The sequence below is a fragment of the Prosopis cineraria genome, unplaced genomic scaffold, assembly GCF_029017545.1.
Source record: "Prosopis cineraria cultivar Desert tree isolate PC_DT_omini unplaced genomic scaffold, ASM2901754v1 PC11, whole genome shotgun sequence".
NCBI classification, from domain to species: Eukaryota; Viridiplantae; Streptophyta; class Magnoliopsida; order Fabales; family Fabaceae; genus Prosopis; species Prosopis cineraria.
The window spans coordinates 1,035,669-1,052,314 of record NW_026555342.1 but is presented as its reverse complement, the minus strand read 5'-3'; the positions used below and the strand labels follow the sequence as shown (position 1 = coordinate 1,052,314).

At 30.9% G+C, this 16,646-nt stretch overlaps 1 protein-coding gene across 4 annotated transcripts; it reads left to right on the top strand.

Annotated features, from left to right (window-relative positions):
- Positions 1-7,178: 7,178 nt before the first annotated feature.
- LOC129285973 (MADS-box protein JOINTLESS-like) lies at positions 7,179-16,202 on the top strand. Of its 4 annotated transcripts, none has more exons than XR_008587442.1 (9): positions 7,179-7,302; positions 7,745-7,929; positions 11,073-11,142; positions 12,118-12,179; positions 12,305-12,404; positions 12,989-13,030; positions 13,989-14,027; positions 14,505-14,654; positions 15,974-16,202. XR_008587442.1 is itself a non-coding variant. In XM_054921991.1 (9 exons), the coding sequence occupies exons 2-9, from the start codon at positions 7,748-7,750 to the stop codon at positions 15,990-15,992; spliced, it is 624 nt and encodes a 207-aa protein (XP_054777966.1). In that variant the 5' UTR covers positions 7,179-7,302; positions 7,745-7,747; the 3' UTR covers positions 15,993-16,202. The 4 variants fall into 4 exon arrangements, 3 of the variants coding, with proteins under 3 accessions (XP_054777966.1, XP_054777964.1, XP_054777965.1); XM_054921991.1 differs by having other exon boundaries at positions 14,545-14,654; XM_054921989.1 differs by lacking the exon at positions 15,974-16,202 and having other exon boundaries at positions 14,545-14,770.
- Positions 16,203-16,646: the final 444 nt, after the last annotated feature.

The window sequence follows — 16,646 nt, the reverse complement described above, 5'->3', positions numbered from 1 at the left end:
CAATTTTGTTGTTTTTGCTTAGTACGTTTAATAAATTTTTGAAGAAGTTTAGATTAGTAATTAACAACGTAAGTGCATAAAAAAAAAAAAAAGCGAAGTTCAAAATATTTTCGACGGGTAGCAAAATTCTGAAACTACTTTGTGAGATTTGGAAAATTATCCCAAATCTTTGTTGATGATATCAAAGTTAAAACGCCCCTTTGAATTATATATAGGAGATATATTAATCTTCCCGTCCGAGAGTTATAATAGTCCGATTCAATACACTGAATTTTGAAGCTTTTGTTCTTGGGTACGGTACTCTTCATTTCTGCAGACTATCTTTGAAAATTACCAGGATTAAATTGATTAGAAACAATGGAAACTCATAGATTAGCAAAGCTCTTTATAGTTATCCCTTTTACTCATCTTAAGTCCATTAATTGTAATCATGAATGAGTGTGTCAGGAGATATTCTGATCAGAACGTAAGTCACTATAAAGGGCAGTGTTTGGGTCTTTTCCCCCCTCTCTTTTCATTGAGACAAAAAAAAAAAAAAAACTAGAATATTGCCACCATTATATCATAAATTAAAGACGCAACTAATGCAAGGTATTTGCATCATTTCTCTGCTTGACTGGTTTAAGGAGTTGCCATTCTCTACATCATTTTAAGTGATTAATCTTTAACATGAAGTCGGATTCAATAGTTTTTATATAGGTCTCATATGTGTTGAGAGTTTAAGATGAAGGGCGAGAATATTTTATAAAAAATCCGTCAAGAATTTGTTTATGTATTTTAACAAGTTAAATCAAACTATTGAGTTGTGATCATCAAGCATAGAATTATACAGGAGTGTGATCCCTTAAGCATTACATTCTTGTAGTGCAGGTAACACATAATTTGTTTATGTACTTTTGATTTTTGATTAAGGTTTACGTTTACGTTGTTCAAAATTGTGGGAGGGTCATCTACTTCAATAAATTTGTAGGTTGCTTTTTTGTTTCTTGTTTTTCTATTTAGTGTTTTTAGGACATTAGAGAATGGGAGGATTTATTGGAACAGAACTTCTCGAAGTTCTGCATTGAGTGAGAGTTTAACCAAGTGAAAGCATCGTAAAATTAGCTAGAGAGAGTAATATAATTTTAGTTGCGTTGTTGAGGTTTGCATTTGATGGCATAATTACTGCTTTTAACGTACGACTTTTATTTTTGCTGCTCATTTAATTTTAGTCATGCAAAATTGTTCAAAATGCCCATCACTGCAGAGTTTAAAGAAGCTTGAATTTGAAATGATTGCGCATATACCGGAACTTAATGAATATAGAACGATTCAAGCGGCTGGATAATATATATATATATATATATATATATAATAATGATATGTACGTATGTGTGTATGAATGTCATACTGTGTTATTCTCTTGAAGAACCTTAAATACTAACATTATACTGGTAGGTGTAAGATTTCATGAACAAGCTGTGTTTTCGGTTCTTATAGTGTGCAGCAGGTTGTTGTAAGGCATGATCAGCACTTAGAAATTGAAAGATTATACCATTCATCTATTTTGGTAATATCGTTATGCATAATTGTTTTTACTTACATTTTTTCTCAATATTTTCACTCCTTTTACTGCTTTTAATAATGTAAACAAACACGAGTCTCTTGCATTACACTTAGTCTAAAAAATGGGTTGCCCTTCATGGTGCAGCATATAAAAGCTTTTGTATTATATATAGATATATAAATTGTTTCTGTCGAATTGTCCTGGCTAGTGCATTAGTTCTGTTCTCTAGGATTTCACAAAACTTATAGCTTCTCAAGTTTCTTGACAATTTGTTTAATTACGTTGATTTTTTTCTCTTTTCCAAGTAATACAATAAATTAATTTATAAAGCAGCAGCAATAATCATAAAATATTTGGAATTCGATAAGATGCATATAAGCTGCTAACTTAGCTACAATGAAATGAAAATTCACTTCTAATCATTTATTATTTTCAGTGCAATGCTCAATTATTTAAATAAAAAAATTCCTGTGCTGTGGCTTTCAAAGGACTTAATCTTGGTTTCATATGGGTAGGATTGTTCATATAGGCTGTGCCAGGTTTGACCCAATTAAAAAATGCTTCAATTTCCACAACAATAACTAGTCTTATCCCACTAAATAGGGTTGGTTACATGAATTGTACAACACCTGTGTTTTATCATCAACCAAGCTTTTATGAATGTTATTAAGAAGTTTCAATCAACAACTTTTATAAATGTTCTTTTTTGTCTTTATTTATCTCTCTTAATAAGGTTTAAGATTATTCATTCCACTATTCTCGCAGGTCCTTCTCATGTTATTCCCTGAAAAATAAAGGATGAAATGATGTTGAAAGAGATCCATGCGCTGCAGATAAAGGTCAATCACATTCAAAACATAATTGTTGAAATCTCATTTATGTTTGTTTAGTTACAACTTCTTTAAGCTTGAAAAGAAAATTATCATCATCAAAAACTTTCCTACCCTTTGCCATTCATGCATGTAGAATTTGAATCATTTTTCCATTTTGTGTTCTTGGAGCAAGGATAGTGAATGTTCTCAATTTGAATCCAAGACACTTGTAAATACCACCAAATTCAGTGTAATTAGTAGAAATTAATGTTGCTTTTGGCCTCGGAAAGATATGTCTCAATGTTTGGTCCCTTAATCTTAAATAAAACTATTTATCAATTTCTTGAATTAAGAATACCTATTTAGTCTTCAAATCTGACAACTACATGATTCTGCTACGGAAAATTTGACCGAATAAAAATAAAAAAGGATAATGAGTTTTTTGGTTCTTCAAGTTTGCCTTAGTTATCAATTTGGCACTTGAAGTTTAATCTATATTTAATTAAGTCCTTAAAGTTTCATAAGCATACATAATTAGTCCTTATAGTATTATTTCCCCTTTAAACCTTTGGGCCTTTTTGTCAGTGATTATGAAACTTTAGAGACTTGCTTAATAAAAATTAAATTTTAAGGACCTAGTCAATAATTAAGGCAAATTTGAAGGATCAAAAGTTTCATTATCTCAAGTAAAAATATCCATTAAAATATGCACCATGTGGACTAGAATAGCGAGTCTAAGACTTCTATGGGTTGAATTGTGTATTCCTTGTGTGCGTGTGTTCATTATTTAGTCCATAGGTATTAAAACTACATCATATCTAGCTTTATGTACGCTCACTTCTCTTAAAATGCTACTTGTTTTATACGCGTAGAGAATCCAGTTGATGGAAGAGAATCAGCGATTAAAACAGGTGATCAACATTTTGAAGTATTTGCATTTTAAATCGTTAATGTCTGTCATTTCCAATGTTTATAAAATTAGACTGGGCGTTGGACTGGTTAAGATATTGACTTAAAGTTTATCGGCCTGTTGATGGTTTAACTTCTGTTGAACAAGTCATAATTGAATTAGTTTATTTAAACTATAATTCCTCCGTCACTATTTACTTGTCCTCATAGAAAAAAAATCTATGTGCAACGTAAGAATTATTTTTTCTATTCCAGGTTTGCCCTCCATTTAACAGGGGTATTATTGAAAACAAATAATAATTATACCTCAAAATTTGGACCAGGACATATTTAGGGGCAAAATGAAGATGCAAGTCAGGACAAGTAAATAGAGATGCATATATATCATATGGGATAAAAGAGTAAATTGGGCTTTAAATTATAGGTCCAAGTGTGTTTGGAATCTTAAATATGTCTTTTGTGTAATGTTCTCCTTCAAATTTTTGAAACAATGCAATGTAGCTCTTATAATCAAGAAAAGTTAACTTTAACTTGTCATTAGTTGACCAGTAAATGACAGAAAATGATCTCATAAATAATAAAAAAAATTTATTAATTGTTTTATCATTTTTTGTTATTTTTTAGGTTATTGTCTATAATTTTTAAAGTTTATACAATATAACTTTTTGGGACCCTTTTTGTCTGAAAATGACAGTGTTCACATGAGGAAAAAGGCTCCGTTAGAAGCAGTGATTAATTTCCTTGGAATGTGACTTTTCTGTTTTGTGTCTGTGGCGCATTTAATGTTGAGAAAGAGGGAAATAAAAGACGGCATCATTGGTAGAGCATATATGCCACAATGTTCTCGCTACATGCTAGAGCATAATAGCCAAGGACAACAACAAAATGGTCTTATGCTGCAGTGTGACACAAATGTACTGTAGCATAATCATCATTTAGTGAAACACATTGCTTTTGTTAAAAACTGATGTTTTTAGAGTTTTGAAGGTTGGACCTTGTTATTTTTCATCGCCGGTAGCCAAGGAACATCCAAGAGAGAGTGAAGAAGCCATGGATGAGGTGGAGTTTAGGTGTCATGGGAGATTAGTGGTTTTTATTTAAAATCACTCCAATTAAGTTTGTATTCTCCTTCTCTTCTTTGTTTAGATGTATAGTTTATTGATTTTTGTTATCTTCAAAGCTATGTGTGGCTAATTCTCTTTAAATTTAGAAGAGCTATAAACTTATTGATGGATTGGACTCTTTTTTATCTATTGGTTATGCTTAAAGTTAATTTTTGATTACTCAATCTTGTGTTTGAATGTCCATTTAATTCTTGACCACCATTGAATATGATTTTTCCTTAACAAAGGAAAATCTCATTGAAACCATTAAATTAAGAAATAGGGGATTGGATTTTCATTTAATTTGTAATTAGAATAAACATATATCTAATTATCCCATACTAATATGTTGCTTTTTACACTAGTGGTTTGATGGATTAAGAATTTAATTACATATTATTAAATTCACTTTTTTTTTATTTTTACTCAATCAAATCCAATTTGTTTTACTTATAAGACTAAAGGGAGTATGTCTTTTATAGTATTTACATACATATTAAAAAATACAACGTAAAAGGACACATTTGGTCATTTAGTTTTACATAAGATTTTATTTCAGTTTATTAATTTTTATAAGTATCTTTTCAATCTTTTAACCCTAACACTATTAATTTTATTGAAAAAACTTTAGCATTAAACTTTTAAATGTTAATAAAACATTATCAAATGTTAATATATTCAATTTAATTTTTTAAAATAATAACAATTGAAGCAAAAAATCATCCTATAATAAACTAAGTCGGCCCTAAACTACAAAATTGATTTAGACTTCATTTTTTTGGAGGTACAATTTAGACTTACTTAATTATTATTTTTTTGAGGCAGAAACTTAGTTAATTTGTTTTTTTGGACATCAACTAAATTAATTGCTGACATGTCAAAGCTTTAAAGAGTTTGACTCATTAGGCCTAGCTTGGCCCGTTTTGATCAAAAGATGTGTCTTTTTATTTGTAAGTTGTAAGTCTTTTAACTTTTATATGCACATTATTTAATTTATAAATGTACTAAGGCTAGAAAAGTCCAGTGCACCAGCTATTAAAAATACCATGCCTATTTAGAAATTTGTTTTGGAAATAATTTTCTGTTTTTCAAAATAAAAAAAATTATTTGATAATGTGTTTTTAAAAAGTGTTTTGAAATTATTTAGATATTTTGGGATTATTGTTTAAGAAAATAAGGAAGAATGAGAAAAAAAACATATTTTCATTATTTATTTTGTTTTCAGAATATATTTTAATCAATTTTCAACATAATAAAACAAAGACAGTTTCAATCAAGCCCCATATATTTAATGCTTTAATTTCTTTTCCTTTCCATTAGTTCTTATGGAAATTAAGATGCAGCAAACCCTATTATGAAGAAAAATATATCCTTTAGGGTGACATCACTTTTCGGAGGACTCAACAAGTATTAGAGGATTGAATACACCGATTACAATGCTATTTCATATTTAAATTTGTAAAAATACTAAGTATATAACAAAATTAGTTACTCATCTTCTTTAGCTTGTTGCTATTTTTTTTTTCCTTTTATGTGAAGAAAACATTTTGACCTTTTGACTTTTTAATTATCAATAAAGGATTAAGGTTCTTAATTTTTTCTTTAAAATAGGGAGAATAACAATAAAGTCTTAAACGAGAAATTAGTGATAGTTAGATTCTTGACTAATTTTTCTCAAATTGTTACAAATTAAAAAATAATATTTATATTTAGAATTTAAATATATGTTTTATTTATAATTTAAACTCTTGAATTTACAATTACTTAAATTGATGTTTGTAACTATTTTTTCAAAAAAAATTTATCAAAAACTTAACTTATCATTAATTCATGTCCTTGAGACTTAATCATCATTATCCTTTTAAAATCTTGCCATCTTAGAATTTTAATATCATATGTTTGTTTGGTCTTAAAGTGTCATTTTCTATAAAACAGTTCAAAACCAATTCAAACTAATTGCATCAAATTAAATCAAACCAAACCAATATGAACCAATCAAAATCAATTATAAATAATGTTTGCTTTGTTTTTTTTTTGGGCAAAATCAATTGATTTAGTTTTTTATTTCTGAAAACTTAAACTAAACGAAACCAATTTTAATTATATTTATTATATGTATTTTAATAAATTTGCATAAGTTTTTTTTCCTTTCCCAAGTTTGATTATTTCCAAATCATTGGTAAAAATATGTTACAATTAGCTAAATGTTATCTACAATTTTTTTGATAATTTTTAATTTTATAATCAAGTTGTCTAAAGATAATATATTAATTTTTAATGGTTATATATGCTAGTTAATTGTTAAAAAATATTCTTTTGTGTTCAATAGTTTTTTTCATTGTGAACAGTAATTAATAGTTTATAATTATCAACGTGAACATGAATATATATTGATAATTATAAAAAATATTGTATAAAAAGTTTAAGTTTAATCTAAATGTAAACAAAATCAAACCAGCAGCTAGATCAAAAATCAAAACAAACTGATTAGATAAAAAAACCAAATAGATTTCAAACTATAGTAAATCAATTAGTTAGATTTTTACTCAAAATTAAACCAAACTGACCTTATAAATACTCTTAATAACCGAACTTAACTTGTTTTTATATATAAGTTGGGTTTTACATCTCCCCGAGCAATTCATTGGATGGTGTTTGCACTGTTGCGTCGGGCGGAGTGCATTTGCCACTATCTCTCACTATTAAGTCCAAAAGCCACAAAAGGAAATGAAACGAAAAAAGTTGCCGCCCCATAACGAGCAATTATCCTTCTTTCAGTAAAAAGTTCGGTTCCTACCCCTCCCACACCACATGTCCACATGCCTCCTCTCTCTCTCTCTCTCTCTGTTTGTTCGCTTAGGTGGGGTTCATCTTCATCACACCCTTACCTAGGCTTACTTTTCAGCTAGGGTTGATTCCTGATTCTTGGCCGGTAAGCATCATCCTTTTTCTTGCAATCTTGCATTTCCTCTTTTAGACAACTAATTTCCTCCTTTAATTTTCTTTTCCTGTAATATTCCCATTCTCTTTCTCTTTCCCAACCCTTTTCTTCTTATTCTTTTTCTTCTTGTTTAGTTCTGAACTCTCTGGTGTTTCACAGTAAGATTCATCAGCTCTTTCTGATTGAAAGTCCTCTGTGTTCTTCAAGGTTTCTCCTCACTTCTTTTCTAAGATTAGTTTTCTGTATTGCTTAATGGATCTGAGATATTGATTTTCTACTTCTATTTGGGAGAGAGTTATGATCCACTGCATTTCCTTTTACTGATTGGACACTAATATTCCTTTTTTTGTCACAAAATATTTGGTAATTTTTTATTTTTCCTTGAGAGTCTGAATTCTTTTCCTGATTTTTGGGTCTATTTTTGCTTAATAAGGAAATGACAAGGCAGAAGATAGAAATAAAGAAGATCGATAACATAACAGCGAGGCAAGTAACGTTTTCAAAGAGAAGAAGAGGGCTATTCAAGAAGGCTCATGAACTTGCTACTCTCTGTGATGCTGAGATTGCTCTCATAGTCTTTTCTGCTACTGGCAAGCTCTTTGAATATGGTAGCTCAAGGTCTCTCCTTCTCTCTTCTTTTAGTTTCCTTTTCCTCACCTTAATGATGTACAGTTGAATGCTTTTTTCCAGGTAACTATTTGTTTAATTTTCATACGTATCTGAACATTCGCAGATCGTGTACTTGTGCTTATTATTTTAATTTTTATTTTAGGCTCATTAATCTAGACTAACAGGAGATTTACTACGAACGTGCTTGCTAGAGAATCTCATCAGCGTTTATTTCTGTAAAACACTGTTTGCAATCCTCATGATGGATTTAATTTGTAGCTCTTTCTTTTTAGAAATTTTTATAATCATCGTCATCATCTTGGCTGACTTGCTTGTTATGAGAACCCTCCCTATTCAGTTCTGTTGATTAATTGTAACCTTGACTCTATGAATAACACAGACTTGAGAAATATATTTTCAAAACTCTGAACCTAAGGTTCTGGCATAATCCAATATATATGTCTCTCTCTTTCATCATAACAGAGGAAAGTCACTTTACAAACTATTCATTTATTGTTTTGATATCTAACTGCAAAGATAAAGCCAACGTGGTGTCATGTATGTTATAGTTAATTCATGTCCAACATGCCTGTCTGTATGTATCTTCGTTGTCATATATTATAGAGTAATGCAAGTATAAAAGCCACTGGACAAAAGGATGCTTTATTTTGAATGAGACCTTTTGACCATTTAAGAAATAGAATTGTTTAGTGTTGAGCTTGCTTGAGAAAAAGATGGTGCTTAGGGTAATATCTGATTCACAAACATGATTAGTTTTCAGAAGAGAAAGCTCTTTCTGGATGTTCATTTAGATATAATAATGGCATTACACTCAACGCATTGATATAGTAAGCTCTGACATCACAGTAAATTTGTGAACTTTAAATTTCTATATTTGCATGAGTAGTTGAGACATTTGTCATGCCCACACATGCATAAGTACTGAAACTTGCTTGGGATGAAATCTACCCCGGTTGTAAAAGTAAGTGAAGTTCAAAATATTTAAGAAGGGAAGCAAAATTCTGAAACTACTTTGTGAGATTTGGAAAATTATCCCAAATCTTTGTTGATGATATCAAAGTTAAAACGCCCCTTTGAATTATATATAGGAGATCTATTAATTTTCCCGTCGAAGAGTTATAATAGTCCGATTCAATACACTGAATTTTGAAGCTTTTGTTCTTGGATACGGTAGTCTTCATTTCTGCAGACAAGCTTTGAAAATTACCATGATTAAATTGATTAGAAACACTGGAAACTCATAGATTAAGGAAACTCTTTCTTGTTATCCTTTTTACTCATCTTAAATCCGTTAAGGTTGTGTTTGGATGGGTGGATTTAAGTTAAGAATTTAAATTTAAAATCTCATTTAAAATTTATAAATTCTAAATTTTTTGTTTGGATGATATATGAAATTTTAAATTATAATATTAAATCCTTTGTTTGGATTTAAGGTAAAATTTCAAATTTTAAGTTCTATACTTAAATTTCAAAGAAACTTGGAAGACTGGTTAAAGTTGATGGTTCAAATGGCTAATTTCCATCGAGATTAGACAGTAAAAGCTGATTGGGACTATAGCACCGGCAACGACTCAGATCGGAGGCTGGACTTCCACCAGACTGGACTAATGGCGATGATGCTAATAGCATAGTGGCCTTCCATTGGGATCGAACCAACAGCAATCATGAGGATTGGATTGCCGACTTTTACTTGGACCGGACCGTCGGCTACCACGGGGACCATATGGCCGCCTTCTACTTAGATCTGATGGCTAACTTCCACAGAGATTGGATCGACGACGGTGATTGGGACCTAACGGCTGACTTTCAATGGGACCATACTGACGACGATAGCCTAGATCGGACCAACAATGTCCAACGTGACCAAACCGACAAGGACAACCGGGATAGAACAACCAACTTCCACCAAAATCGGACGGTTGACATCCATTGAGATTGGACTATATGGAAGTCGGCTGTTGGGTCCTCGTCGTGGCCAACGGTCTAGTCCTGGTAGAAGTTAGTCGTCGGGTCCTCATCGTCGCCATCAATTTGGTCTCGATTGAAGTCGGTTGTCCAATCTTGATGGTTGCCGTCGATTCAATCTAGATGGAAGTCGACCGTCATTGCCGTCAGTCTGATCTCCGTGGAAGTCGACCGTCCGGTTTGAGTGGTTGTCATTGGTCTGGTTAAGGTGGAAGTCGGCCGTTTGGTCCTTGTCGTCGTCGTCAATTTGGTCCCAATGAAAGTCGATTGTCTAGTTCCAGTCAACGGTGGCAGCTTGTTTTTGTCAACTTCAGCGGTTTGATCCAATTATCGTTGGTAAGTAGATCAAATCTTAATGGATTTGGGTTAAATTACAAAAGAGATTGAGTTATGATTTAAAATAATAGGGGTTTAGAAAAAATTTTAAATTATAAAGAAATTAAGGTAGAACTTGGATTTGGATCCAAATCCATATATTTTTAATTATTCAAATAATGGATTTGGCTCAAATTCAAATCCAAATCTATATGTATCCAAACATAGCATAATTGTAATCGTGAATGATTTTGTGTCTGGAGATATTTTGATCAAAACGTAAGTCACTATATAGGGTAGTGTTTGGGTCTTTTTCCCCCCTCTTTTCACTGAGAACCCCCAAAAAAAAAACTAGAATATTTCCACCATTATATCATGAATTAAAGACGCAATTAATGCAAGGTATTTACATCATTTCTCCGCATTACTGGTTTAAAGAGTTGCCATTCTCTACATCATTTTAAGATGATTAATCTTTAACATGAAGTCGGATTGAATACTTTATATTATATATATATATATATATAATTTTGGTTGCATTGCTGAGGCTTGCATTTGATTGCATAATTACTGCTTTTAACGTACAACTTTTATTTTTGCTGCTCATTTAATTTTAGTCACGCAAAATTGTTCAATATGGCTATCGCTGCAGAGTTTAAAGAAGCTTGAATTTGAAATGATTGTGCTTATGCCGGAACTTAATGAAAATAGAATGATTCAAGCGGCTGGATAATATGTGCGTGTGCGGGCGTGTGTTATACTGTGTTATTCTCCTGAAGAACCTTAAATACTAACAGTATACTGGTAGGTGTAAGATTTCATGAACACGCTGTGTTTTCGGTTCTTAATAGTGTGCAGCAGGTTATCGAAAGGCACAATCAGCACTCAGAAATTGAAAGATTATACCATTCATCCATTTTGGTAAGATCATTCTGCATAATTGTTTTTAATTATATTTTTTTCTCAATATTTTCGCTCTGTTTACTGCTTTAAATAATGTAAACGAGTGCGATGTCATGCATTACATTTAGCCTAAAAAATAAGTCACCCTTCACGGTGCAGCATATAAGAGCTTTTATAATATAAATAGATATATAAATTGTTTCTATCGAATTGTCCTGGCTAGTACGTTGGTTCTGTTCTCTAGGATTTCACAAAACTTATAGCTTCTCAAGTTTCTTGATTATTTGTTTAATTACCTAGATTTTCTCTTTTCCAAGTAATACGATTATTTAATTTATAAAGGAGTAGCAATAATAATGAAGTATTGGGAATTCGATAAGATGCATAAGCTGCTAACTTAGCTATAGTGAAATGAAAATTCACTTCTAATCATCTATTATTTTTTCAGTGCAATGCTCAATTATGTAAATAAAAATAATTCCTAAGATGTGACTTTCAAAGGACCTAATCTTGGTTTGATACATGGATAGGATTTTTTATAGGCCGTGCCTGGTTTGACCCTATAAAAAGAAAAAAGCTTTAAGTTCAACAACAATGAAGACAAATCTTATTCCATTAGGTGTGGTTGGCTACATGAATTGTATGATGCTTTTGTATTTTATCATCAACCAAACTTTTATGAATATCATTAACTAAGAGGTTTCGATCAATATCTTCTATAAGTATTCTCTTTGATCTTCATTTACCCTTTTTTGTTGGATTCGAGATTATTCATTCCACTCTTCTCGTTAGTGCCTCTTATGTTCTTTTGTGAGTATGTTTAAACCATCTTAAACGATTTTCTATCATTTTTCCTTCAATAGATGCCATTCCAATGTATAATAAAATAACGATAAAAGATTGTGTTTCTACAGAATTACATCATTCACTTTGCTTAACCTGAAATTCATTAGTACTGAACTTATGGAAATCTCTTGGGAATTTTATGCATAGTATGAAAAGGAAACCTTCAGCATGCTCAGCATGGAAGAAGCCAATAAGGTTCAGGAACTGAGGTATATAAATTTTTGTAAATGTACAATATTATAATTGTGAAGCTTTTATTTTGTGCCTTCCATATGATAGATTTATAATATCATATATTACTGAGGGGAGGGCTATACCTTATAATAATTGAAAGGAAGTTGAAGGGCGAAGAGCTTGAAGGATTGAACACGAATGAATTACAGAAGCTTGAAGAACAATTAGAAAAAGGTTTGAGCCGTGTTGTCAAAGCTAAGGTTTGCACTTTGCCCCTTGCTGCACTACAAATTCGGATCTGATCTCACAGGGATACATCTAATTCGAATCATCTGATAGATTAGATTTGAATATTGTCAAGTCCAATTGGAATGTATCCTTCACATTTATAATTATAATGAAGGGATCCGCGGGCATGTACTACATTCCTGTTTGCATGTATCCTAAGGAAAGAGCACCAAAGAAATTTTGAAGTGATATGGCAAATAGATTTTTACACTTTCATAAATCAAAATATTGCTATATGTCCTTAAACAAGTTCTTCAAACGACATGTTGATCTCAAGAGCTCAAAAGCTCATCATGTCAATTATGAAAGAGTTTGAAATTAAATAACATATGAAGCAATAGCATTAAGTAATAACTTTGAAGCTTTTTGCTTTTTTTTAACCTTGATATTATAAGTGATTGAACCCTCATTTTGTTTTTGAGCCGTTCCATTTGTAATTATTGAAATTTCTTATCTGGATTAATTCTTGCATTTCAAAGTTTTTTGCATTTAAAATTACTTTATAGAAGTTAAAGTTACTAATCTTCACAACATACGGTACTTGGTGGTTTTACAGGAAGAAATAATTATGAAAGAGATCAATGCGCTCAAGAGAAAGGTGAAATACATTCCAAACCTAATTAGTGAAGGCTGATGTATATTTTTGTTATTGTTTGATGTTTGAAAAGAAAATGACAATAATGTACAGGAGAAATAATTATATTTAGTTGATGTCATGCCAAAAAAGGGACAAAAAACTCTATATCCATGAAATGTTTTCATATATATGATGGCCTGCCTCTGCGGAGGAAAGATTAAACCTAACTGAGTAGCAGTGCTAAATTATTGGAAATTATCTTGAAGGTTAATAATAAGGGACAAGATTAAGATAGAGAATTTGATATTTATGTAATTGAGGAAAAATCTAATAGTTTTATGCCTTTAAAAGATATGTCTCAATTACTTGGTTAATTAATCCTAAAAAAATAATATTTTATTCATAAAGAATAAATATCATATTGTTTGTTCTAAAACTTCTATGGATTGATATTTCTAATATTTGAGAACTAAACAACTTAAATATGGAAAATTAATCATTTACCTTGTAATTTTGAATCAATTGCAACTCAATTTTTGAAATTTAATTCAATACAACTCAGTTTCTCAAGTTTTAATCATTTAATTTGTTGATCCCTACACTTAATGCTTCAGTTACAACTTAATCCTTGAAGAGCTTGATATTTTTTGAAAGTATAGGGACCAAATTATTAAATGGCTGAAACATCTGAGACTAAATTGAACTTTGTTAAACTTTAATGATTGAGTTGTAACTAAATCAATCAAAACTGTAGGAGTCAAATGATTAATTTTCCTTGTGCATATGCATCTCAATTATTCGCTCCTTAAATATTAATGAAGAGAGTGAGCAAGATAGAGCCATAGAGGGGAGAAAGAGAGAAATGATTTACAGTAAATTGTAGTCAGTGAAGAACTAGTCTGCCAGGCCATCTCATTCACAGAGATGTATAGGACAATTAGTACTTAGCTTCTCTGAGAATGCTTCCTTGTCCGTGCAGGGAATCCAGCTGATGGAGGAGAATCAGAGATTGAAACAGGTGATCCGTGTTTTGAATTATTTGCATAATAAATCAGTGTTAAAACGATTAAGTCCCTAATCCAAGCTTCATCGATTAGACCATAACTGATTCAAGGTCAAACCATTCATCATTAAATTAACATGCTTTATAAGTTCTTTGAACCTCTTTCTGGTCCTAGTTATTGTGTAATATTAATCCACTTTAATTTATGGTTCTTAATGAATGATAGTTAATATGCTTTAAGTGCAATTACATCTTTGCCTTATATTAGTTAGATGCTTCACTGTTCAAAGCTCCTTAATTACGAACAATGCAACGTCCATTACATTTTATATACATATTAATTCATAATATATGTATGTTAAAGGAAAAATTAGTTTTCACCAATTTTTGACCTGTTTGAGTCCGGTTTTGAAAGAATTTTCAGATTGGACCAAGGCATGAGGTTCACCAGTTGAACCAGCCGGTCCAATTAATTAACATTAATTGTTTCAGATTGGTGGCAAGAATCTGAAGATGGAAAATTTGTGTTTAGGTGACGAAAGTTGGACAAAAACAAGGTCAGTCATCTGAGTCAGCAATTATCGGCAGCACATCTGATCCTCTTCATGAGGATGATAGTTCAGACACCTCTCTCAGATTGGGGTTAGTATGTAACAAACTTAACTGTTCATTTGAGTTTTCTCATGAACAAGCATGTCAAGAAAATGCAAGAATTTATTCAATTCTCTTGAGATAGCTGATTATTGACAGACATGAGATTACGTGATTACTTGTTTTCTTAAAACACATCCTGAGGGTCAACAATTAACAGGGAGAATAATTAAGAATTCACATTCATGCAAGTTATATATAAATATATATATATATATATATGTATATATATACTCCTCCTGTTTTCAAATATAGGAGAAAAATAACCAACTTATACAGTTTTAAAAAGTTGGTTAAGTATAATAATTATGTCAGAAATTAACAAAGTAAAACTAAATTAGTCTTATTAATAAAACAAATGTCTTGTCAAAATAAATATTGACTTTATAAGGAGTAATATGGGAAAAGTATGATAAATATTTCTTAAAATTTATAATTTTGCTTATAAAAAAAAGGAGACGTGTGATAGTTTATAATAAAAAAACGGAGTGTCTACGATTGACGGTAAACAGTTCGAACTAAAAAGTTTTTTTTCTAGGGCTTGTATTATATAAGCTCCACAGTCCACACTTTTCTTTCCTTAGTGTATTTAATTTTTGACACGTGGAATATGGATTTTTCAAGAATGAAGTTCTGATCATAATCTAGTTTCTGTTTCTTTGGGTTTTTTCCGCCCCAAATGATATGAACATCTTCAGGTGAAAGAGGGAACATGTAGAGAGAGAATTTGGTGGGTCTCACTCTTGAACACAGAACCCCATTTCCTTATCATCCTTTTCTCTCCACTTTTCTAATCAATCATAATCATTGACGTCACTGCATTGAGTGAATATATTTTAGCGATAAATTTGATGAATGATTATGATTATGAAAATGGAGGAAAAAAATAGTAAAAAAATGGTTTACTAAAATAATCTCTCTCTCCACCTATACGTTAGATCTACTTGAAGATAAAATCCCAATTCTTAATCTATTATGCATCAAACTAATGTGAAACTTGCTAATGAATGCAAAAAATAGTAGTGATCAGGAAAGCGTGCACATACATTCCATAGTTAGGTATATCTATGGTTTCTTGATTGTTGATAGAACATAATGATATCATACATTTTATGTAGATGTATACTTATGGTTTTTTGATTATTGATAGAATACAATGATATTGTGTAATTTATGTAAATATATGACTTCTTGGATATTGATAGAACACAATGATATTGTGTAATTTGTGTAATTTCATGGTGAGATAAAGCTTGTTTATGTTTGGCATCTTGTCAAAATTTAACAAGAGTGTTTTTTTATCTTTGCAGGTTGTCTTTGTTTAACTAATACATAAAAAAAAAAAAAGGAAGATGTGAGGCAACATTGAAAATACGTGAAAAAATTAATTAACCGTTGTTGTGTACGGTACAATTCCCCCATTATTAATTCATAGCATGCATGTTTTGCTTAATATAAGTAGGCTTTTTATTATATAAATGCGAGCAATGATATGTATATAGTATATACACCTGAGAGAATGGTGTTGCATTTTGAATATTATTTTGTTTCCCTCCCTTGCTTCTTGCGAATATTTTTTTATTCCAAGTGGAAATTGAAACTTACATATTCAACAAAAAAAAAATGGTGGATAATTGAAGATACAAAATCATTTTAAAGTCTCAAATATATGTTAGCACAGACATGAATATGTGTCCGATACAACACAATTTGATATGTAAAATATGATAAATTTTAAGATCTTATGCCATGCAAAACAAAAAATCGTCAATTTAATGCGAAGTAAAAATAGGTATTAAATATTCTCAAAACTGTCTAAATAACTTAGAACTGAAACATCTGGATTCTCTCCTTACTTGTCCAAGACAAACATGTTGGGCCCACAACGATGCCATAACAATGCAAGGCACTCTGGTTTGAAAAGTGCTGGTACTATGGTCGCAGTGCAAATATTTAATTAATTTCTTATTTCTTATTATACTA